Below are 25,907 nucleotides of genomic sequence, written 5' to 3'. Positions count from 1 at the left end.
TAATGTCCTTCTCTTCTACATCAACCAGGCTGATGAAGACAGGCATATGCCATGCAGTGTGCTATGAGGTAAATTTAGTCCAGACAGTGACATTTCCACCTATCTGTCAAGTGTTCTTTTTATGTGCACACCATTGTGAACATGGGGGGAGGGAGTATCATTTTATCATTTCATCCAAATGACTACTACTCACTGATCCTTTCCAGGTCCTCTGTCCTACTTCACCGACAGGGAGAAACTGTGCTGAAAAACCTTGAGGAACTTTTTCGGTCAACACCGGGATCAAACCTAGGACTTGCTTAGTCAACCAGCTGGTGCTGGGTATTGCCATTGCAGTCACGATATGATACTTAGGCTATTGTGATTTGGGTACTGCGATACGATTCACATAACGATTTATAAGCAGGTCAATATTTACCAAGAAAAAGGAAAGATAAATTAATAATTGATATTTTTAGTCCTGCTGATCTCGAAGAAATAAGACTTGTTTTATATCGCTATTGATGTGGATCAAAATGAGGACCAAAACAATTTAAGAGTGTTTGTGTACCTATGGGTAATTAGGAGTGACAGGTTACTTACTGAAGCAACAAAACAACATAAGAAAGAATCGTGTAAAATCTATTCAGCATCTCGCGATTCAATACGCAAATCATGAGAAGGTGAATTCACGATACATCAATATATGGTACCAGTGCTATATTCACTGACCCGAACATAAACTAAATACAAGCAAATAAAAATTTGATATATATCTTTAATAATTATTTATATTTGATACAGATTAATTTAATACAAGTGTATAATTTAATAACATTTATACAATTACAAGATGATATAACAATAAATAACAGATTAATGTTCCTTCAGGGCTTTCACTTCAAAACTTTGGCAGTCGGTCAATTTTTTATATATTTCTTTACCTCAGTTTTTAACAAGGTATTTTTTTCAAAGAATATGACAACTGGCTAGCATAGACTAGGACATCAAGACATATGATAGCAACATGTTTCAAACAGATGTCCTGTCCTGATGACTAATACAAAGTAAACAGTAGCTTGACTGGATAAATAAGACTACACTATTAATGTTTGACTGAAACAAGTTTATAGAAGTTAGAAATGGTCATCATTACTATAAAAAGTAATTGTAAGTGTTATAGAAATGTAATAGTCAGCACCATGCATTTATATTTGCTCTTTTCATAATCATTTACTTGATAATGTTACCTTCTTCAGTTCTTGTGTTTCTAAACAACTAGAAGTCGGTATTATCCAGACACCTGTTACTGGTGTGTTAATAAAATATCTTATATTACAAATATGTAAATAATTTATTATTTACACGAAGACTATAATAACAGTTGCCCCCAATGCTAGAATAAAATTAATATGATAGATTATTTTTAAATACACATTCTTTCATCAACATATTGCTCTAGTATATGATAATATATCTATAAGAATTTTCTTTCGTTTGATGTCAGCATAACAGAACTTTTGGCATTGATTAGATCATTGGTGACCAATCTTCTCCCACTTACATTTTAAAATCACCCTGGCTTTTTCACGGACCCCCTATTTCCCCCTTGGACTACCTTCACCTTCCGAACTTCAGGTTAGGAAACACTGGACCAGTCTGCCATTTTAATTTAGGAGATACTACATGTAGTTCTCTTTGTTCATCAACAATCAAAGCGGTCACCCATCGACAGTTTACATATTTCATAACAATCTAGATAAAATCAGGATAGAAATGTCATTTAAAGATAAATATGCATCAGAGTACTGTAGTAGGTGATAAACGAGTTTCAAAATATGAAACACTGAATAAGTTATCAGTAATGTGACCTCATTATTACCAAGTAATATTGTACCAATTTGGTAGGAAAAATATACACCCAGTATTTATATTAAGAGATGTGTAAAAATAAAACTGAATCCAGTAGATAATGGGTAGCCTTCACAGGACATCCAAAACATTAATATTCAAAATGTGTTGGTCCTCATTATGAAATTTTTGTGTGTAAAATCCTGATGTCCAATTTCTTATAATAATTGATCTCTATCATTATTAACTTTTTTATCAATGTACCATAATAAAACACCACACTTAGTATTCTTTCTTTAATCAAGCGAATTCTTGACATAAAATTGAACCATACATGTATGTTAGTCCCGAAAAGACCTGGTTTGTGTCAAGTGGACATATTAGACTCCTGGAACTAAAAATAAATAATGTCTACATAATATACATCTCTATAAAACCCTCTTACTTTACCTAAAGTTATACTTTGAAGTTGTCAATCCCAATTGTGCATTTTCAGGTAAAATCTAATATTTTACAGCTTAATGTACCAAAATAAACAAAACCAAAATATCAACAGTAATCTCCTGCACTGGATTCAATCATCAAAGGCCCATCAAAAAAATTTTACCAAACATTTAAATGTGGCGCTGGGTAATTTATTTGTCTTCAGTCGATTCTTAATGTTGTGATGATCAAATTCCATTATTGGTGTTGAATTAACAGCCACCAAAAAGAAGAAGACTTAAACTAAACCAAAATATCAGCTTTACATGTAATAGCATTAAAAAACTATTTTATAGATAATTTTTGTGTAATTACTACTAAACTTGCAATAAAATACAACCATATCTAAACTAATGGGGTGAAGACAGCCCTTTTAATTAAACAACAACCCTCATTGATAAAATACAAAAACCTTGGCAAAAACTTAGTGCTAGGCTATATTTAGGTTTTTTGATAAAAAACCATGATATAAATTAGTTATATTGTTTTATATTCAAAATAGGTTTATTAGAGTATATATGGATATGGTACCAACATCGCAATAATATATTTTAATTTGTTCAGAGCTCTTATTACATGTACATGTACGTTATTAAAATCTAAAGTATATGTATTATCCCAGGTCCAAAAGAAAGTTAAATGAGTTATATTGAAACAGGCTCTATCTGTAGGTCCTGGTTTTGTTTCCGGAGCATAAACATTCCAAGATATCTGTAGAAAACTCAACACACATCGACCTATTAGCCTTTTGGTAATTATAAATGTCTTGGATTTAATCATTTTTTTTAACTATGGAACAAATTTGATTTGGTACATGTATAAAAAAACAAAACAGGATGTTTCATTTATTTCTTTCTCTTATAAGAAACAAAATCTTATAAAAACAGAAAATATTAACAGTATGGTATATTTTAAATTGTCAAGGAGTTAAGTAAAATATTAGAATTTTCTAAACTGATAACATCCCTTTCAATTTCTGAATAAATTATTGTTTTAAAAAAACATAGATTTCGCAGCCAAACATTTATGATAATAATTGCAAAATAGCTAAAAAAAAGAGCCTTCATTTAGTGAAATTTGAATAAGAACTAATTGAAATCTTTTTACGTCTGGAATTTCCAGCATGACTGCAGATATAGTTAAATCTTGTTAGTTTGAAAGTCAAGGGTTTTGGATTTACAGTACATAGGACTCCACAGTCAAATATTTTAACAAACTCAACAAACATATATTGATAATGTGTCAAAAACACTTTCACTTTTCATATAGATTGACGCATACATGTATACTTTTCTCTGTGTCATGGAAAAAACTCATAAATTATTTTCCCTCCAAATTTTAGGTAGTTGATTTATCTTCCTTGGTTGATTAACATGTATATATTAATGGGTGCAGAAAGAACACAAATGATTCAATATGTTTATTATAAAATAAAGTTCTGGAAGTGAATCATAGGATGATTGTGTCTTTCATCGCCTAATAACATCAAATTTTATTTATTCTTAATATCCTTTATCACTGAAATTAATTCAACAGTAATCCATCTTTTCTTCTAGAGATAATCACTAGCGGAGATCTGTATTTATAACATTGTCAATAAATATACAGTTAATCACATTTCATTTTCTTAAAATCAGTTCACTGATAAAATAATTTAACATAAATTGCATTTTTAGTAAATGGATTATAGAAAGCAGTTTGGTAAAACAATATTCTCTGATTCTTTGTGAATCTGACGGGAAATAAAAAGTCACGCATTTTGTAGAAATGTCATCACATCGTGCCGAGTATGTACATATGTCTATCTCTGTTAAAGAATCTTGATGCGATAAACATTTTAACTGTCTAACGCATCCAAAACTTTCATAATTTGTTGTTTCACGATTCTCATAGCATCTCCTGCTGTTGGAATTAAATATTTGTCCATATCCGTGATATTTAAGCCGTCATCTTCACTTGTTCCATATTTGAATGTGATTAATTCTGGATGTTTTTTCTTGGAAGTTATTTTAACGATGCTACCCAGTGCTCGGCGGGACTGTATATACACCATATTTTTCTGTTTAGGAATTTCTCGTAAAACATAAAGATGTGAACTGGTTATTAACATGTAGCTGAAATGTATAATAATGATAAAGATGTGAACTGGTTATTAACATGAAGCTGAAATATATAATAATGATAAAGATGTGAACTGGTTATTAACATGAAGCTGAAATATATAATAATGATAAAGATGTGAACTGGTTATTAACATGAAGCTGAAATATATACTATTCAAAAAAAGTAGGGGATATTTGATTTTGGGGGCATAATACTAAAATATGCAAATGACTACGAAAAAAGTCACTATAGAACCTAACAGAAGAAACATTTCCAGTTACATGTGACGCCCAAACGCACCAATAGCTACCGCATGGAATGCAGGTGATGCTTGGGATCATCATGGGGGTCCAACCCAAGATTTGCACGACTCTGACTTTGAATGTTACAGTCATTGTGGCATTGAATTCCAGGGTGGAAACATCAGTTTAATTGTTTTAGTGACCAGAAAACAAATTTTGATATGCGTCGGCTTACCCAAAATGAAAGGTTACGTGCCCTTGGCATGCTACAGATCGGCACAACACAGGCGGTTGTGGCGCGGACGATGAATGTTTCTCAGTCTGTCATAAGCAGGCTATGGTCCAGATACCGTGATACACAATCTGTACAGGACAGACCACGCTCAGGTCGACCAAGGGCGACAACTCAAGCCCAGGATCGATTTATCCGTACCTTGGCCTTGAGAAATCGTGTCATCACAGCAAATCAGATCAGCGCTCGTCTTCAAACAGACACTGGTGTGAGAGTGAGTGGCCAGACGATTCGGAATCGACTGCATAGGGGTCACCTTCGCGCCCGACGTCCTCGCGTGATCCCTTGTTTGAGAGATCATCACATTCAGGCAAGACGTCGTTGGTGTAGGGATCGTCAACACTGGGATAATCGACGCTGGAGCAATGTGATGTTTTCAGATGAGTCAAGGTTCACTGTTTTTGGACAGACGTAGGAGGGTGTGGCGTCGTCGAAACGAGCGCTTCCAAGACGTTAACGTCATCAGACATGATCGATTTGGGGGTGGTTCTGTTATGGTGTGGGGAGGCATCACTGTTGCTGGAAGAACGGCTTTACATGTTGTTGCAGGGCGTGTTACAGGCCAGTACTACCGGGACAACATCTTGGCAGTCCATGTTGTGCCGTTCGCACGACGTCATGGCCGCCGTTTCATCTTCCAGGATGACAACGCAAGATGTCACAGGGCCAGGATCGTTACAGGTTACCTCCAACAACAGAACATCACCACATTACCTTGGCCAGCACTGAGTCCCGACCTCTCCCCCATCGAGCATGTCTGGGACATGCTTGGACAGAGGTTACGTCAACGTCAACAACGTCCTGCCAATGTCCAAGAACTTGCTGCTGCGTTGCAACAGGAATGGGACAATCTGGACCAAAATGACCTTAGACGTCTCATTAGGAGTATGCCACGTCGGATCAATGCTTGTTTGGCAAACAGAGGAGGATTTACCCGTTACTGACTTGGTTGTGATGCTGTGGTAACTTTGCTGTTTGACCCCGGGTATCATTTTACCCTTATAATGGTCAGTCTGTGCCTTACTTAGTCTAACGATCATTTGGAATAAATCGATGAATGTGAACTTCATTTCATTTTGTCATTTGTTTCTTCGTCAGTTTCATTAGGTGACTTTAATAACACTTAAAAATCAAATATCCCCTACTTTTTTTGAATAGTATATAATAATGATAAAGATGTGAACTGGTTATTAACATGAAGCTGAAATATATAATAATGATAAAGATGTGAACTGGTTATTAACATGAAGCTGAAATATATAATAATGATAAAGATGTGAACTGGTTATTAACATGAAGCTGAAATATATAATAATGATAAAGATGTGAACTGGTTATTAACATGAAGCTGAAATATACAAGCCAACAGTGAGGCTGATGTCCCCCGCCGAAATAGGAAAATAATTAGAGGACACATATAAATTTATCACAAATTATCTTTTACAAAGTATTGAACAATCAAACAGTATATCTTTACTTATAGTCTAAGCATACAATGTTTTTGATGGAATAATTATAGCATATTAAGGGGAAAACATGCTCTATGCCTACAGATCTAGAGTTTGGTTGTATCAACGGGTCTATTTTCCATCTTGCTGCAAGTTGTGCAAAGTTCACTGTTTTCTTTCTGTCATTAAATGTCAATTCATTATTGCATACTACATATTTAATTAATTTATAATAGTTTCTTTTTCAATTTGTTTTTTCCATTTATTTGTTTATTTACTATAAAGCGGAACGGACAGACAGACAAACAGACAGACGGACGAACCCATTTTAATAGTTCCCTGCTTTCTTCGAAAGGCGGGGGACAATCAAAGTAGGAGAGTTATTGTTTTCCAAAGTCTCGACCAATCAAATTGCGTATCGCTCTGCTTACCCTGAGCAGAAAATGCTCATTATCAAACTTAGTCAAGGTATTACTGTAATGAAACTATACACCAAGTTTCATCAATCTCACTTAATTAGAACTAAAGTTATCGTGTCCCAAAGCATCAACCAATCAAATTGCTTATCTCTGCTTACCCTAAGCGGAAAATGCTCATCTTCGAACTCCATCAAGGCATTGACCTAATCAACACATACACCAAGTTTGAACATTCTAGCTCAATTAGGAAGAGAGTTATCGTGCCCCAAAGTATCAACCAATCAAATTGCTTATCTCTGCTTACCCTAAGCGGAAAATGCTCATCTTCGAACTCCATCAAGGCATTGACCTAATAAACACATACACCAAGTTTGAACATTCTAGCTCAATTAAAAGTTATCGTGTCCCAAAGCATCAACCAATCAAATTGCTTATCTCTGCTTACCCTAAGCGGAAAATGCTCATCTTCGAACTCCATCAAGGCATTGACCTAATCAACACATACACCAAGTTTGAACATTCTAGCCCAATAAGGAAGAGAGTTATCGTGTCCCAAAGCATCAACCAATCAAATTGCTTATCTCTGCTTACCCTAAGCGGAAAATGCTCATCTTCGAACTCCATCAAGGCATTGACCTAATAAACACATACACCAAGTTTGAACATTCTAGCTCAATTAGGAAGAGAGTTATTGTGTCCCAAAAAGTGTGACGGACAGACAGACAGACAGACAGACGGACAGACAGATGGACGAACCCATTTTAATAGTCCCCTGCTTTCTTCGAAAGGCGGGGGACAATAATAATGATAAAGATGTGAACTGGTTATTAACATGAAGCTGAAATATATAATAATGATAAAGATGTGAACTGGTTATTAACATGAAGCTGAAATATATAATAATGATAAAGATGTGAACTGGTTATTAACATGAAGCTGAAATATATAATAGAGGTAGAGCGAAATAGGGTTTAACATCCACTCGACACAAACTATGTCATTTTGGGACTAACATGGTTCAATTTTATTTCAATAAACCACTTTAGGGGTCTTTAGCAGTGGGAGGAAACCGGAGGACCCAAAGAAAAACCCACAAGGTTGGACAGGCGACTATACTTCTTGTCATGTACGAGCGGAGAATCAAAACCACCCCACTGGACTCACGTTTAACCATTCGGCACACAACACACATGTTAAATGGGGTTTAACGCTAACCATTCGGCCATTCAACCACCCCACCCCCTTCCCGAAATATATAATAAGAAACAAACATGTATGACTATGTCAGTGGAGAAGAGAAGAACATCGTGTTTAACTCAATATGTCAGGAGTAACATGCATTCTAGTATTTAGTTAGTTCATGCTACATGAATGATTCCCTGATCATGGAAATCGAAAAAAAGAGTACTTTATTTCACTGCTGTCGCGACGGAATTTCCCTGATAGCACCCTGCATGTTGCATGCCCTTCTTCATTAGTCTGTTTAATGCAGATACCCCGTATCATTAGTCTAATCACTCTACTATCAACCTAATATGATTGATTTAAATTGAGGTTTTGAATGTATAGATACCAAATATTTATCATACATGGTGCTATATAAAAATCCATAATAATAATGAAATGAAATGAAATGGGGTTCAATGTCCTGCTGCTCTGCTTCAACTGGGCTAATGAAGACTAGCATGCGCCATACAGTGCGCATTAAAGGAAATTTTGTCCCGGCAGAGGCACTATGATCTACTCTATATTGAATTCCAACCGCCAATGTATACACGGGACCTCGGTTTTTTGTCACATCCAAACAACAAGAGAGCTGTCCATGTCAGGCCCTCCCCGTCCTGCACCACTAGGGGAAACCATGTTGGAAAAAAACAATAATAAACCACATTTCATATGTTAATAGTAGAGCATACTATTAAATGATCAATTTTAATCTAGAAGTAGATAATCAATATATATCCTACCTGTTGTGCATAAAGCCAGTTGTTTTTATTTCTTTACATTTACAATGATAAATAACATCTGGTTTATTTAACCAGGTATCTAGACTAACAATCTCACGTGGTTCATCATCTGATGATACTCCACCATAACCATCTTCACCTACAATAATAACATTATAATATTAATATAACATCAGTCTCTACCATAACAATCTTCACCTAAAATAACCGTATTTATATAGATATTCAAATAAAATCAGTAATAATAAATGGATAGGGATCTAAAAAATATCAGTATACTGTAATACAAGTTTTCTACAATGTGCACCACAATATTGAATTCAGTTTATCTATTTTCAAATAGACTATTTGATGGGTTTTTTTTTTAAATCTAACTTTAAAATACACCATCTTCATTTTATACATTAAAATTTATGTAAACAATGGCAGACCAGGATTTTTATAAAATAATGGTGACTTTAGACTTTTATTTACTGTACTGAAATTTAGTTTCGCATTTTTCATATCTTTCACACTTGTCATTTCCTTAATGTTTTATATACAGGTGTAAATAAAGTATTAATCCTACCTTCATCTTCATCACCTATTGTAAAAACAGATGCCATATTTCTGTATCTTTTACCTACTTTATCTGTATTACTCACATGTCTGTAAAAAAACAGTATACCCACATATCACTTTAATACCAACTAACAAACACAAATCAACCATAGAAAATTTGCAAATCTGATTTGCAAGTACTTTTATTTATCATGGATAAGAAATGAATTAATATACATTTTTTTCTTATGAATAAAGATTGTCTAGTTTGTAGTCTATATAAGGTAGTTAAACTGCACAACTAAAGAAGGACAGAACAAACAATACTAAATATAGTAGAGAAGAAACAATTAGATGCATATTTCTTTATGTGCAGCTGTCACTTTTACTAAAGTGTTCATGAATGATTTTGTATTCCTCAATTTTAATCTTTCATGATTGTCTGTAAAGGGGAGCCAGAGTGGCTCAGTAAGTAAGACATCTCGCTAACATGGAAGGTCCCATGTTCGATCCCGGGTGGGCTAAGAAAGTTCACTGGGATTCTCCAGTGTGGTTCCAAGTATTGGTTGAGAAATTTCCTCAGGATTTTCTGGAGTGGTTTCCCCTTGTCAGTATTGCAGGACGGAGGGCCTGGCAAGGGACAACATATATGTTTGGATTGGACGAAAAACCAAAGTCTGGTGTACTTATTGGCACATAATTGGAAACTGAATTAATAGTAGACTAGTGCCGCTGTCGGGGCAAAATTTTCCTCATAGCACACTGTATGGCATATTAGCCCAGTCCATGCAGAACAGTGGACTTTAAAGCCAATTCATTTCATTTCTGTCTGTAAAGAAAGTATTCAACAATATACTTGAATTTAGCTAAAGTAAAAGCAGTGTTATAAAGTGTATTAAAACTATGTTTTTCAAACCTTTCTGGTGCCATTTGATCGTTTTTAATATAATTTGTTAACTTCTCTTTCACTTCAGCTGATTTACTTTTCATTACTGTTGATAATTTACCAAATAAAGAATCCACAGATGACTGCAATAAAATAACAAATATTTCTTAGATGATCAACTTCATTTTCTAGGCCTGATAACTGGGGTATGACAGTCAGAAAACTCATTATTTGAGTTCAGGGGAAAGTTTGCTTACTCTTCCCAAGACACATGATACCACTTGTCAAATATGACAGAAAAGAATTAATGTTAGGAGTCCTAACTTAGGACTTCAGATGCCGATTGGAAACATTATTGACAGGCCCATAGGGGGAATAACCAAGGTCAGTTTTAGTGAAATGACCAGAAATTCCTATTTTTTTTATTATTGAAAACGTACATTCTTCCTGAAGTATGAAGTCAATTTTACCTAGCGCAGGAACTGCTTCAGAGCAACTATTTTAATTGGCCCAAAGTCAGACCTCTGTGGGAAGTTATATGGCTGAGTATATTTATTGTACTATAATAGTTTTATTGAAGAAAAGCTGAAACTTTGGGTTCAAAGGGTTAATGAGAGAGAGAGAGAGAAATGGGGTTTAACGTCCACTCGACGCAAACTAGGTCATTTCGGGACTAACATATGGTTTAATTTTATTTCAATAATTCGCTTGCGCGTAGGGGTCTTTAGCAGTGGGAGGAAACCGGAGGACCCGGAGAAAACCCACGAGGTGGGACAGGCGACCCTACTCCTTGCCACGTACAACCGGGGATTCAATGGGTTAATGGATAGAATATATATTTTTACCTCTTTACTGATTCTAAAATCGTCTGTATTATCTAAATCTGAACAACTACTGGTGCCTGTTGTATCTGGACTACATACAATACAATATTTAACATTGTGATCTGATAAACCATCTGTTAAATTATCTTTTAAAACATCATGTAGAGCTGAAATATTATAGTACGCATCAAAATCTATTTCACATTTAAAATATCAGTTAACCCTTTTAGCACTGAGGATGCCCTTAACTACTACTCCCTTTAACACCTCAAACTGCCCAAGTCACATGTATATTTGTTTAGTATTTAAGGACTGTATACAAGATCTGTTACTCAAATTGTTTGAGACAGTCTAAAGAGTAGTAGTTTTGGGTTGTTTCAAAAATGAGATAAAAAACCTATATTTAAAACCAAATTATCTTTGATATAAATAAAATCAAACATGTCTGTGTGTGTGTTCGCCCATCACGCTTTGTCGCCTCGATCCACTACCACATATGTGGTATCACATTAACCAGCATTACCTCCTGAATGTTTTAGGCCATTGAATATGGGCCCCAGCCGATATGGGCCTGGGCCCTTAGCCCATCAAAATTGGGCCCCTGGTAAATTGGGCCCCGGACAATATTGTGCTCCAGGCATATTCACATGTGCCAAGTGCTAAAGGGTTAAACTGGTTTAAGTTAGATTTATCTAATGTGTTATTTAGGATCCTAATACCACAATGTAACTGTTTATTGAAAAATATCAACGTCAATATAGAAATTAACTATTCTCTTTCTAGATAAGGAAAGATAATTCTAGTATAACTGACCTGTATAACCACCTCTAGTTGAACTGATATATTGATGACCTTTCTGTAGGAAATTAGCTACAACCATATTTACATATTGATCTTCTTCTTCTCTTCCACTTCCCATAAAACACAGATGTTCTCCTCCTGCTACAGATTCTGCGTATGGAAGAGAGAAATAGTGTTTAACGCTCACTCAATACAAACTAGGTACTTCTTTATTTCATAAATTTGTTTGTGAAGGATCTTTTCTTCAGTCGGGTGAGGAAACAGGTGAATCCATGCATCAGACCACTGGGCAACATCCTGCTTTGATATATGATCAATGAGATTCCTGTTAGACTTAATTCGTTTGCATGTCAAATTAGTACACTTATAAAACTCATTTTTTTGTCAATCCAAATGACTCAACCTGTCAATGGCAGCCCATCAGGCATAATCCTTCCTTACATGTGGGAACGTGACTTAAAAATTAATGATTTGACATGTCTCGGCATCAACAGTTCTCTAATCTCTAAACTACAATATTTCCTCAAACCTTTTTACATGTACATCAATCATAGCCTGTAGAATGTTTAAGGGGAGGCAAGGGTCGACAAATGTCAATTTTGACTCAAATTATCGATTTTTTATATTTGCATATTTGTGATGTTCATTCATTTTTATTTCACTTGTAATTAAAGAAAATGCATATAAAGTGGTTTATGATAGAAAAAATGCACTTTTGAACACTCTTGCAATTCAAATTTTGCTGTTTTACCTCTTTATGTCTTAATTTCTCAAAAAGTAAAATATCAACAGTCGACAACCTTACAAAAAATCGTTCTTGAAAAGTTTACAACAGATATGTCTGAAACTTACACACATACTTAAGTAATGTTAGTTCCATGCAAATAAGGATTTTCAGTACTCTAAATGAATTTTTAGTGTAGTAAATTGGCATTTGAAATCTCTCATTGAAAACAACATTTTTCATATTTTTTGTTTTGTTGAATAGAATGACATGTAAGGACACAATAACAACACCATATTGATAATTGCACAGAGAAATGTCCTAGGAACAGTTTAAAAAAAGTTCCAGGCTTCTACCTTTGATACTTTCAGAGAACGATTTTTTTTAAGCAGTAAAAATTAATTTTTTTGTTTCCATGGTAACCAGTAAAGCAGATTCCCCCAAAACTGCCGATTAGCCTATTTTGTCGATGTGAACAATTCCTGAAAATTTCAAGTTGATAGCATTATTAGAAGCCAGTTATTTTAAAATTCATATTTGTCGAGCAGTGCCTCCCCTTAAACAAGAGTAAACGAAATGTTTAATTTGTAAAATAAGAAGGTTTCTTACCTGCAGCGATGGCCATTTGTTGAGCAGCAAAGAGACCATGTACAGCTGTATTAAACTCCACAGGGTTCTGTAACATCTGTCAAAATTACAATAATTCATATAGGGTGGTAAAGAGAAACTTTAACAGGTAAAATATTCATTAAGTTTAAGATGACAAAATGAAATGAAATGGGGTTTAACGTCCTACTCTTCTGCACCTAACCTGGGCTAATTGAAGACGGGCATACGCCATACAGTGTGCTATGAGGGAAATTTTGCCCGGGTAGCGGCACTACGGCCTACTCTTATATCAAATTCCAACTGCCAAGGGATCTTTTACGTGCATGCCAATGTGTACACGGGGCCTCGGTTTTTCATCCCATCCGAACGACTAGGCAGCTGTCCTTGTCAGGCCCTTCATTCTGCATCACTGACAAGATGAACTTTCTCGGCCAATGCAGGGATCGAACATCCGACCTCCAGGCTAGCGAGCCAGCGCCTTTAAGATGACAATACAGAACCATTCCATGGTTCCATAATTTATGTAATTTAGGGGAATATATTCATTAAAAGTGACACAAACTATAAGATCTACTAACAAATAGCAAATATAAAAAATCTTCTTGTTTTGTTTTGCATATGAAGTGTAACATAATATTGTAATTGTACTTTGTAATATATTTAATATATTTATTAATAAACATATTACAAAGTACAATTGCAATATGTAGTACACTTCATATGAAAAAAGGCTCCTTATGTCCGAAACGTTTGATTATTAATAAACCTCTTGATCACACCTATTCAGTTCATCTGACTGGTTACGGGGGTTGTGTCTCATCTCACATATTTATTAATATGGAGACGAATTCATGTGAGCCTTTTGCTTGTTATTGAATCCTTACTTTATGACAATGTGTGTATTTAACATCAATCTTATATGAACAAATATTGTTTTAATATCCTGACCGAGTTCAATAATTACATGTATTCATAAAACTTACCAGATTAGCATCTAAATGAAAAGCTGTGGGAAGATGTCCACTGTTGTACTGTTCAGCAGGTCGACAATCAACCAAAAAATATCGAACACAATCTTCCTTTTAAAGACAAAAAAACAATAAAAAAATTTCAAAACATCACCAGTTATTACTAATTTTGTATGTCCCATGCCTTCTAACTTTTCACATCAGCAAATATTTTTTTTTAATTTTTACCCAAATAGGCAATAGACATACTTAAACTTACTATTGTATGTTTAATATTTAGAGTTACTCACCCCTGTTTGTTGATTAGCTTGTAATAATTCTCCAACAGAAACGGGTAAACATAAAGCCTGTGCTACTTGTTCATCAAAACTTGTTCGTGTTTGAACTAACTGGGTACCAAATAATGGCATCTGATAATCCTACAACACATACCGGTTCATAACTATTTCATAAATAAACTGGTTTTTGGATAGATGGGAAAAATATCTATTATTAATTAAAATTTTGTTTTGTGCAATCTTTCTCTAAGAAGTACTCAGGCTTACTTTATAATTATGATCCAAGAGTAATGTATGAAAAAAGTAAAAATAAAATACACAATAATGAAATACACAACAAAACAGAAAGTCTAGATAAAATAATTAAACAACACACTGTTCAAATATGAATGTGACACATACAGACTGCTCCTAGAGTTTGGATCTAACAAATCCCTAAGTGTGCCAATTCGCGGTGGATCACGGTGAACCACTTGTGTGACGATATCGTTCCGATTCTAGTGTGTTGAAGGAAAATGTACTTTATTTAAGTTGAATATATGTATGTTAATTTTGAGCGAGGAAGCAAGAGTTGAACTAATATAGCGTGAATAATGTCCAGCACGAAAATTTTAGGCCATAGTTAAATGTGACGATTTTGTGATACTTCAAGAACTAACTCAATTAGTAAGTGAGGAGCTTATGGAAAGGAATTGGGTTCCAGACATCTGGTGCCTGAAAGCTGAAAGATCTTTCACTATATACTACAAGGTTAGCTGATTTTGGATTATTGAACAATTGGCTGCTAATTAAGGCACTGATATATTTATAAGCCAGCAGACACATTTCGTACAGAGTGGATATAATATTAGGGTAATGTGATCATGTTTCAGAGTTTGCGTTGCAATTGAAGATTATCAAGAATGCTTTGTTGAAGGTCAATTAGAAGTGAACTGAAATTGTCTAATCTTGGAGATGAGAATGTGAACCACGATTTTTACAGCATTCATGATTAGAATTAATCAGTATATACTGGGATATATTGAAATGTTATCATTGATGATGTAAGTGATAACTGCTTTTGTTAATAAGTAAAAAAATAATCTTACTCGTTTAAACGATTGTGGTGTTTTGTTGGAGTAATACTGAGAAAGAGCACAAAAATCTTCAATATCCTCAGCTTCTAATCCCGATGGGAAAACAGACATAGATTCTATAAATAAACAAATAACCAATTATGATATACAAACAAATCTGATGAAGACATTTTGATCTCAAGTTCTGTGAAATATATACAAGGATAAAGCAAGGTGTGAAATAGTTTTAAAAAAAAAAAATAGCTTTGTAGCTTTGAAAGTACTTTCTGTCCAACAACAACACAAACAGTCAAGACAAATCCAATATGACAAAGTGAGTGGCAAAGCTCCAAGTGAAAAAATTTAACTAGTCACTGGATATCATTTCTATCATAGATGACTAAAGTAACAGATGGTATCAGGTGTTCTGAAAACAGTAAGCATACACTGGCTCATGCATAACACACCTAGAGTTTGAGTTGAATATTTCAAGGAAGTTTTTGTTCAGAAACTGGCACATTCCATTGATTAGTGTTTCCATAGGCATCACACTAACACCTTATAACCTAACCCTACTTTCTGTCACATACAGGAGCCATGGACATTGGCTCGCTAACATGGAGGTCCAGTGTTCGATCCCTGCGTTGGCCGAGAAAGTTCAACAGGATTTTCCAGTGTGGTTCCATCTTGTCAGTTGTGTAGGACTGAGGACCTGGTAAGAGACAACGTAAAGTCATTTGGATGGGATGAAAAACAGAGGTCCGTAAAAGAACTGTCGCTGAGTAGGCCATAGCGCCGCTGTCCGGGCAAAATTTCTCTTATAGTACTATCTTCATTAGCCCAGTCGGAGCAGAACGTAGGACATTAAACCCCATTTCATTTCTGTAACTTACAAACCTGGGATAATACCAAGGCTATGCATAGATAACAGGTCTCATGATCTACAGAGAGGGAGAGAGAAATGGGGTTTAACGTTCACTTGAAACAAATTAGGTCATTTTGGGATTAACATATGGATCAATTTTATACCAATCTATCGATTGCTCATAGGGGTTATTAGCAGTGGGAGGAAACCGGAGCACCCAGAGAAAACCCACAAGGTTGGACAGGCAACCCTACTCCTTGTCATGTACGAGCGGGGAATCGAAACCATGCCACTTGACTTAATGACAGACCTTATGATGCAACGCGCACACGTTTAACCATTTGGTCACCCCCAACCCCCACCCTTATGATCTACAGCACACAAGTTAAACCACTCAGCTTCCCAACCCCTCTTCAAAGCAAAAGAAAACATAACACCGGATTGTAGAGGCACTTTAATTATAACTCACCTATTAATGTTTCCTTTGGTTCATCTGATAGAAGAATCATATCTCTAGAGTTGACTAATATAACTAACGCCATAAAAAACACCAGAAATGGATCCGAATGTTGAAAATAGACATCCCACATTATTGTTATCACTTTCAAATCACAAGTAGCAGCAAACAAACTTAAAAACTGAAATAAATAATAACACATGATTATTCACTGTTAAAGATGAGAGAAACTGGACACCTGTTTATTCAACAAAAATAGGTTACTTCTCAACTAACTGATTTAAAGAGGCAATATTGGAGATAAAATAAAGAGCTAACAGTTCTCGCTATAATAGTTAAGAATTAGATAACATAAAGAGAATATGCTGAAAATTTCAGTCAAATTGATCCACTCTGATCCAAGACATTAGCCATTCAATATTAGGCTAGCCTCGTTCATCATTACTAACATCTGTACGATAATTGACAAAGTCTCAATTATCTATTTTTACGTTAAAGATACATTCAGACCTAAAGAAAATACTGCAATAGGCAGATTTTACATTTTTGGGAAAGTATCTTTACGTTAAATTATCCATCACAAAATATCGCAGGCTAACGATGGCATTGAGGGTTGATTATGGTCTGGATAAGTTAATCAATGTCTAATTAATAATTTACATAACATTTCAGACCTACATGTAAAGAAAAACCTGCAATAGGCAGATTTAGCTTTTGCATAATGTATGTTATATCATTTGCCTATTTTAATTAGCCATGTTAATGCAGAAATGTTGGAAGTTTAAACTCTATTTCATTTCAGTTTTGTGCAGAACTCTCCAGTTTGGTCGTTTTGTTATAATTTCTTCTAGTCGTCGTTTCACTTACAAAGTACACATAGGACTAGACAAAAAAAACAACAGATGTAAAAATTTGTAATGTGGAACAAATTAAAAAGGCACAGACTAAAAAACTAATACAGACTATACACAACCAAAAGTTGTCATATCAAAAAATATATACTCATAGGTCGAAATTATTAAAATCATGTTATGGCTATCTAAAGTTTACATTACATAAGTGCAGGATGGAGGGCCTGGCAAAGGACAATGTATAGTTGTTTGGATGGGACTAAAAACCAAAGTCCTGTGTACACATTGGTGTGAACGTAAAAGAACCCTTGACACTTGGAATTTGATGTAAGAAAAGCTGTAGTGCCGCTGTCTGGACCAAATTTTCCTCATAGCACACTGTACGGCGTATACCTGTCTTCATTAGCCCATTAGGTGCATTTCATTTTAATAACATTACTTGAAATTGATTTCACTATGATATCTTTATTGTTTACTGAACGTCTAAAAGATAATTCATTTGTGTCCAGAACAACCAGCTGAAGATGTTATCTAACCTAAGATGAGTATTATAATCCTCCAGAATACTATCTAATGAACACTCTGAAGACTAATTTTTGTTTTAATTTAAATAAGGAAAATGAACAGTTTTCGCATTTTTTTTTTTTTTAATTTAAATAAGGAAAATGAACAGTTTCCGCATTTATTTTTGTTTTAATTTAAATAAGGAAAATGCTGATTGACCTTCTTGATCATTCAGGCTTTAACACATAACAATTATAAAATCTAATCAAATAAACACTTCCTGTTATAAATTTGCTCTCTCCTCCCTCCATCCACACTCTCTCTTTATATCAAAGGATAGCTTTAATGCAGTAATTGTAACTATTAAAGTTCTCAAGTTAATAATTAATACTTAGCTGTAATCAAACACTAGGCAAATGTACTTGTTCGAAAAAGCAATCATGCTTTTTCCTTAAAAAATCAAGAAACATTGCATAATTACACGCTCATCAGTTCAACTCTACTTAACTTATTTTTTCCTGGTAGTATAATATTCTTAATGACCACAAAAAATGAAATTTATACTCAAATAATGTATTCAACCCACAATAAATTACAGAGTATCAACAAAGCAATCTGCTGTTGATATCTTTGCCTGTGCCTTACTCCAAGTTTGCCTGGTAACGCCTGCACTCATCCATTCAGCATCTTGTGTATTACATAATGGTGGGTATATTAAAAATTGTAAAAAGTTTATACAGCGATTACATTTTGGTTAAATGAAATGAAATTGGGTTCAAAATCTCTTTTTTTTTCTGCATGAATCGGGTTAATAAAGACAGGCATACACCATGTAGTGTGCTATTAGCGAAATATTTCTTAGATAGCTGCGCTAAAGCCTACTTTTAATTTTGATTTCCAACTGTTGGGGATCTAATGATCAATGGAATAAGACAGGAAACTAGGCTGGAAAAGCTGGAGGACTTTTTTCGGCCAATGCTGGGAAGATAGTCTGGGATCTCCTGGTTAATGAGCCAGGGGCACAACACCCAATCTTATTTTTACACCTGTTAGGATACCGACATTCAACAAGCAGCTGCCAGGCAGGATACCTCCACATTTTGCAAGAGATGGATAGAGGGCAAGCTAAGAACATAATTGAATTTTGTACAATCAAGGGCTATAATCCAGAAAGTTATGGTCTGAAATACGCAAATATCAAACGGGAGTGAGATTTTTGGAATAGAAAGATATGTTTTAAGTTTCATCAAAATCGGATAAAAATTGTGGCATCTAGAGGGTCCACAATCTTGATATACCATATTTTTACACTATTTGCATACAAGGGGCAGCTATTATGTCCGTCAGTTTTAGTCCGATTTTCACAAAATTCGAACTCAACCATTATTAGTGTATAACTGTGATATATTCACACATATTTTTTTTTAAATCAGATAAAAATTGCGACCTCTATTGGGACCACAAGCTTAAACATGATTTTTCGTACAATCAAGGGCCATAATTCAGGAAGTTACAATCTGATATGCACGAATATCGAAAGGAACCAAGATCTTTTGGTTATAAACATGTATTTCAAGTTTCATCAAAATCAAATCAAAATTGTGACCTCTACAATCAGGGGCCATAATCCATGAAGTTATGGTCTAATAGATGCAAATATTGAAAGGAACTGAGATCTTTGGGTGATAAGACCTATATTTCAAGTTTCGTCAAAATCGCATAAAAATTGTGACCTGTAGAGTGTCCACAAACAAATTGTGGACAGACGGAATGACAGGAGAACGTCCGAATGGACAGTGGCGACAACAATATACGTCCACATGAAAATGTGGGCGTATAAAAATAATACACATTATTAAAAACCTTTAACAGGCAAAGGGCGGTTGGGTGGTCGAATGGTTATTTTGTGCAAGTTTGATCATAAGGTCTGTTATTGAGTCAAGTGGCATGGTTTCGATTCCCCGCTTGTATGTGATAAGGAGTAGGGTTGCCTGTCCAAAGATCAATACATGCTTGCGAAATAAGAAAATAAAATTGAACCATATGTTAGTCCAGAAATAACCTAGTTTGTTCTAGACTTATTCATTTATAAACAAGCTTACCCAATCATGTGCATATAAATCTGGTGTTATTCGTTTGGTATCAAGGAAGGAAGATAACTCTGGATCATGGTATTGTAATAGCAGACGGAATAAATGGAATGGTTTACCATTCTTCACACAATCTCTATAAAAATAAACATAAATCAATTTAAAAAATACAACTGGTACAGCCGGCGATGTGAGCTTTGCAACTAAAGGGAATATCCCAATAATGGAACATTAACATAATCTTCAATAATAGACCTTAACCTTCAATAATGGTATCAAGTCTGATTTAAACTTTCAACATTCTTGCTCTAATACAGCAAGATGTACATGTAAGACAAAAAATGGATAAATTAGAAATGACCAAAAGACTTTACCTAGGTCATTTTAAAACTAATATGTATATCATTTTATTTCCAAATGTATAAATCTGTGGATCTATTAAAAAGAAGGCAGTACTTTTGGATAAAGTTTCCATATTCTTATTGTAACTTACCAAGGTATATATAATATTTTCTCTTGACTTAACAAGGTATACTGTATCTTGACTTACCAACATATTTAAATTTCTCTTGACTTACCAACATATACAATTTCTCTTCACTTCCCAGCATATATAATTTCTCTTGACTTAACAAGGTATATTGTTTCTCTTGACTTATCAAGGTATGTTGTTTCCCTTGACTTATCAACATATATATTTTCTCTTGACTTACCGAGGTATATATTTTCCAACTATTGCATAAAAACAGTTATAAAGTTCAGCTTTCTGTAGTTTCTGGGAGAGTAAAGGTTGTAGGATATCAAGCCAGCCATTATTAGATGTATATTTTATATTCCGTGATTTACAGTAAAATGTGATGATGGATTCTAAGTCACTGACTATAGACACTTTATCTTCTTCTTCATTTCCAAGTTTATCTGAAAAAGAAAATCCCACAATTTTACACTAATTACAAAATGTACAATTATAAAAATAACATATTACAAATCAATGACGTCATTTCAAAAATAATATGGAATCAGGGTATTACACACAGGACACAAGCCAGAAATTTTTTTATTTTTTTATTTTAGTTGTACCTGAAAAAAAGGTCAGACAGACAAAATGACAGGCACCAGAGGGATTGTGCCTAACAAAGCTTGCATTTGTGTCTGACAGTATTTGTGACAGGTGCCTCATTACACACTTGTTGGGAAACTGGTTATCACATTATCTGCTCTCGTCACTGACTGTACACATCAACCTCAACTCCAATTAACCATCTCTATCCCATTGCTGTTCCATTGCTTCTCAACATTCTCTTGCATATTTGGCATAAAAAATACTTCAATGCTAATTGCTAAACAGAATCTTATGGAAAGAAATTAAGCAACAGAAAGGACCAATTCTCTCACCTACTAATGTTGAACAGTCATCTCGTAACACACTCTGTTCTTCCATATCATAAAAGCCATCAAATGAAGACATAGCATCCCCTTTACCCTCCACATTCAAACATATCTAAAGTATTTACAATAATTTACATAATATACACACATCCTAAATTACTGTATCACAAATTAGTAAAAATATTGATTTACAAATATTCTTTTCATGGAAAAACAAAAAGAACCATTCCGTTTAATTTTATACCAGATTTGCGGTGTGAGTGGTTTAATTTGCATGTTTAAGATCATAAGGTCTGTCATTGAGTCAAGTGTGGTTGATAATGACAAGAGAATCATTGTTGAAACGTAGCTTTAATAGAAATACAGTAATTGTTATCCATAGAACTGTGTTTATTTTGGTGTCGTTTTGATCCCAAGCTTATATGTGACAAGGAGTAGGGTTGAATGCCCAACCCCACTTGTTTTCTCCAGTCCTCCAGTTTCCTCCCAGTGCTAAGACCACTATGTGCAAGCAAATTACTGAAATAAAAGTGTAACATATGTTAGTCCCAAAATGGGCTCGCTTGGGATTAGTGAATGTTAAACCTCTTCTCTCTGTCTTTCTATTTAAAACAGATTCTATATATCTGATTAGAAAGAAGAGATTCAACACCAATTGTATCTCACAAATGCAGTTATAGTTTTAGAATGCAAAACGAAAATTATTTGCATAAAATGTTATACCTGCCATATTTCAGCTCGCAAATGTTCAGGTACAGGTCGCCCTTTACAGATATTTCTTAATGAACCAAAATCACAATCTTCTACCAAGGCTGTTTCTAACTCTGTTATCCTGTGAATATAACAGCATGTATTAAATAAACATGGACCACACAAATATTTACAAGCTTCCTCGCTGTCTGTTATTTTGAAAGGAAAATCTGCCTGAAAAAATGCAGCCAGTTAAAGATACCATGTGTACAAAAAAATACCAAAATACCAATGCTATAGTCTACCTTCTGATGCCCAATTACATGTATAGTTTTTATATGAATTTATTTTGAACATTTCAGACTTCAGATAATGTTGCATGACACAGAATATAAATCTTTAATATTTTGTAGTCTTGTTTTTCCAAGAATAATGATAACAAGCTCTTACTCAATGTCTATAATTTTATGATCTACTTATCTAATGTATCGGTACCTTAATCTATTTATTTACTTACAGTGTGAGGGATGTACCGTACATGTAGTATATGTAGTACATGTAGCAACAAATTAATTGTTTATGCCCATAACAGATTCAGTTAATAATGTAGATCTAAGTGTGCATTTCTCTTAAATCTCCCTGGATACCACCCCCCCACCCCCCGCCTCTCACACCAGCATTCACATACGGAGTATTACTATTAATCTGGTTTCTATGGTGGCTGTTAGCGGCCATCTAAATCGTCGCCTTATGAAGAAGGCGACAAGTCGATGAAATCAACCAGCCGACACGACAAAATGAAGGCGACGATCGTCGGGTTATTTTGTCGTGTTGGTGGGTTGATTTTGTCGACAAGTCGACAAAATACAATTATTTCGACTTGTCGTGCGGTGGCCTGATAATACAGATATGTTGGGCTCATTGACAAAAGGAATTAAGTTAAATTTAGCAACAGAAAATTTATTACAAACAAATTCAGAACATTGACAGTACTGTATTTACTACAAGTAGCCTACGGCTACATATTCCCATTCACTGCCTTGCTACATTACGACAAACGCGTAGATGAAGAAGGATGCAATTTATTTACATAAAAATAAAGGCAAGCATTTTTGTCACCACCTGATAATTATCAAAAAAGTTTTACTTTATTATTTTGTGGCCTGGATTTTTGGCTGGCCCTAAGGCACGTGCCTTATTTGCCTTATGGTTAATCCAGCACTGCATGGACCTAAGGTCCATGGTACATGTCAGTGCTGAAACTCGCATGTCAAAAAGATGGCAAGATGGCAAGTTGTAAACAGTATATTTAGTCTTGTAGTTTTTCTTTGGGATTTGGAAGGATCTCAACATACAGAATGGGCTTAAATACAACGGGATTTGTATAATAAATGTTACAAATGAATCCCAGACATTAAATAAATACATTTTTTTACCATTCAGTGTCGTCTGCATTTTCCAACGCCGCCATCTTTGTTGACGATTGACGTGTTGAACCGTAAATTGGTCGCATTTATTGTGAGTGTGGTGTATGTCGTTATCAATTAAAGCAGACGATAATGAACGCTTGAAAGCGTTGTAAAATCTATTTATTGGATTATTTGTTAATTGACTATGAATCTATATGATCTGCGATCAATTGGATTACAAAAGTGTAATAAATCGATAATAATCACTTTGGTTTGGTGTGAAATGACGGTGTCCCGAAATGACACCCCCGCATTTACCCCAATCGCTGTAGGTTTACTTGTAGCTGAAGTCCGTTGTGGTGAGAATGCGGTAAATTAGGCTACACTCTACCAGGAACTAGAGAAATGCGAAATGGCTCAGAGCAGCCGTGGAAAAAACAGTCAAGGAAAAAACCTAGGCAACATGTTTACCCGTGTACAGGAATTCTTGGCGCCTCCAAAGCCAATCGTAGTTGATAAAAGGACCATCGAAAAATCGTGGAAAATGATGGACAAAGTGGTCAAACTTTGTCAACACCCGAGGATGAACTTGAGGAATAGCCCTCCATTTATTCTCGATATTTTGCCTGACACTTATCAACATTTACGATTAATTTACTCGAAACACGATGATAAACTTAATACATTGAACGAAAATGAATATTTTAGAATATTTATTGAGAATCTGATGGCAAAATGTAAGAATACCATTAAAGTTTTCAGAGATGGAGGTCAAAAAATGTTCGATGAAAATTCTCATTGTCGACGAAATTTGATAAAACTGTCATTGGTATTTTCACACATGTTGGCAGAATTGAAGGCAATTTATCCTACAGGGACATACGCCGGTGAAAATTACAGGATTACTAAAGGTGACGCCTCTGATTGGTGGAAACGATCATTCGGGGACAAGTAAGTATAAAATTATTCCTATTTCCTGACATGTTTCATGCAGTCCTGTAGAAAATTTGAACAAATCATGTAGGTGCTTCATTACAGAGGCAAGTCGTTTTTCATAACAATTCCAATCGCAACTTACATGACCATTATCAGCTACATCCATGTCCTGCATTGATATGGAAACCTCAATACAAATTACAATACATTAGGATTTGGCCTACATAGTCATAGGCCATGGCAACAACTGTAGAGAGCAATTGCAAATGTAGGCCTACATGTACTAATACATGTAGATGAAGATTATAAGTTCACGTTGCAAGGTACATTGTTAAACTTCAAAGAATTGAAATCGGGTTAACATTATTTTACTTTTCTGCATCAAGCAGGCTAATAATAAATAAGATAGGCATAATGATAACGTACTGTACGGTACATGTACCTCTTGTGTGCTATGACTATGAAGAACCATTTGCCGAGAGAGTGGCATTACAGTCTACTGAATTTCCAAATGTCAGGGGATCTTTAACTTTATGTCTTGGGTACATGTCATGTGCATTAGTTACCGTACACATACTCCTGTTTTAATCCCATCCAAGCAACTAGACTCTTTTCCTTGCTAGGCCTTCCATCATGCACTACTGGGAAAACCAGACTGGAAAATCATGAGGAACTTTATCGGCCAAGACCAGGATCAAACCCAGGACTCTTGGTTAGTGTGACAATGCCATTCTCACAGAGTCACCCTGGCTCCAAAATTCAAATAGATGGAATATAGTTTTGATCATTGATAGAAGAAGGGTGTGTAGCAGGGCTTCCACTTCAAAATTTTCACTGCTGGTCAATTTTGATAACGCACGAAAACTTTGCAAAGTAAATTCATATTTCATGTTGTTTTATTCATGGTAGGGTTTTGTGAATTCACGTGTCTATACCACTTTGTCAGCATGGGGTACACAAAAAATTATATATTGTGTAGCCTACAGAGTAATTTAATCTTTATATAAACACACAAACGAAAAGAAGTGTAGGCCTATTTGCTATATGTACTAATACATGTACATGGTTACACACATGTATTTGTGTACATATTACAATATCAGTGACCGTCATGGCTCCGAAAGGCCTTTTTCATCAAAGATAAACATGTCAAATTTGACATTTCCATGTTTTCCAAGAAAAGGGTTAGTACTGCTTGTACAAACTGTACTTACATGTACTATATGTAATTCCTCTGTGAAGCCCTT

The 25,907-nt window shown here is 34.8% G+C and overlaps 2 protein-coding genes across 5 annotated transcripts in view; one reads left to right on the top strand and one right to left on the bottom strand.

The window, feature by feature from the left end:
* Positions 1–737: 737 nt before the first annotated feature.
* Positions 738–24,845, bottom strand: LOC126829709 (TBC1 domain family member 23). 2 transcript variants are annotated; one of them, XM_050559799.1, is made up of 16 exons: positions 24,803–24,845; positions 22,349–22,457; positions 21,632–21,737; positions 20,950–21,154; positions 20,249–20,372; positions 16,804–16,972; positions 15,503–15,606; positions 14,427–14,555; positions 14,152–14,247; positions 13,169–13,244; positions 11,848–11,985; positions 11,056–11,201; positions 10,241–10,353; positions 9,353–9,432; positions 8,785–8,923; positions 738–4,427 (listed from the first exon to the last, which is right to left on the bottom strand). In XM_050559799.1, exons 1-16 carry the CDS (start codon positions 24,808–24,810, stop codon positions 4,151–4,153), a joined length of 2,019 nt encoding a protein of 672 aa, XP_050415756.1. In that variant the 5' UTR covers positions 24,811–24,845; the 3' UTR covers positions 738–4,150. The 2 variants fall into 2 exon arrangements, with proteins under 2 accessions (XP_050415756.1, XP_050415755.1); XM_050559798.1 differs by lacking the exon at positions 24,803–24,845 and adding an exon at positions 23,752–23,898.
* LOC126829708 (E3 ubiquitin-protein ligase CBL-B) overlaps positions 24,090–25,907 on the top strand; it is a 39,500-nt gene continuing 37,682 nt past the window's right edge. For all 3 annotated transcript variants that reach the window (XM_050559796.2, XM_050559795.2, XM_056102740.1), the window contains exon 1: positions 24,090–24,675. In XM_050559796.2, coding sequence (XP_050415753.1) covers positions 24,137–24,675 — 539 coding nt within the window. In that variant the 5' untranslated portion in view covers positions 24,090–24,136. The remainder of the gene's footprint in view (positions 24,676–25,907) is intronic.

The sequence above is a fragment of the Patella vulgata genome, chromosome 8, assembly GCF_932274485.2.
Source record: "Patella vulgata chromosome 8, xgPatVulg1.2, whole genome shotgun sequence".
Lineage (NCBI taxonomy): Eukaryota > Metazoa > Mollusca > Gastropoda > Patellidae > Patella > Patella vulgata.
The sequence above is the reverse complement of the archived record's forward strand: the minus strand, read 5'-3'. Positions and strand labels throughout refer to the sequence as shown.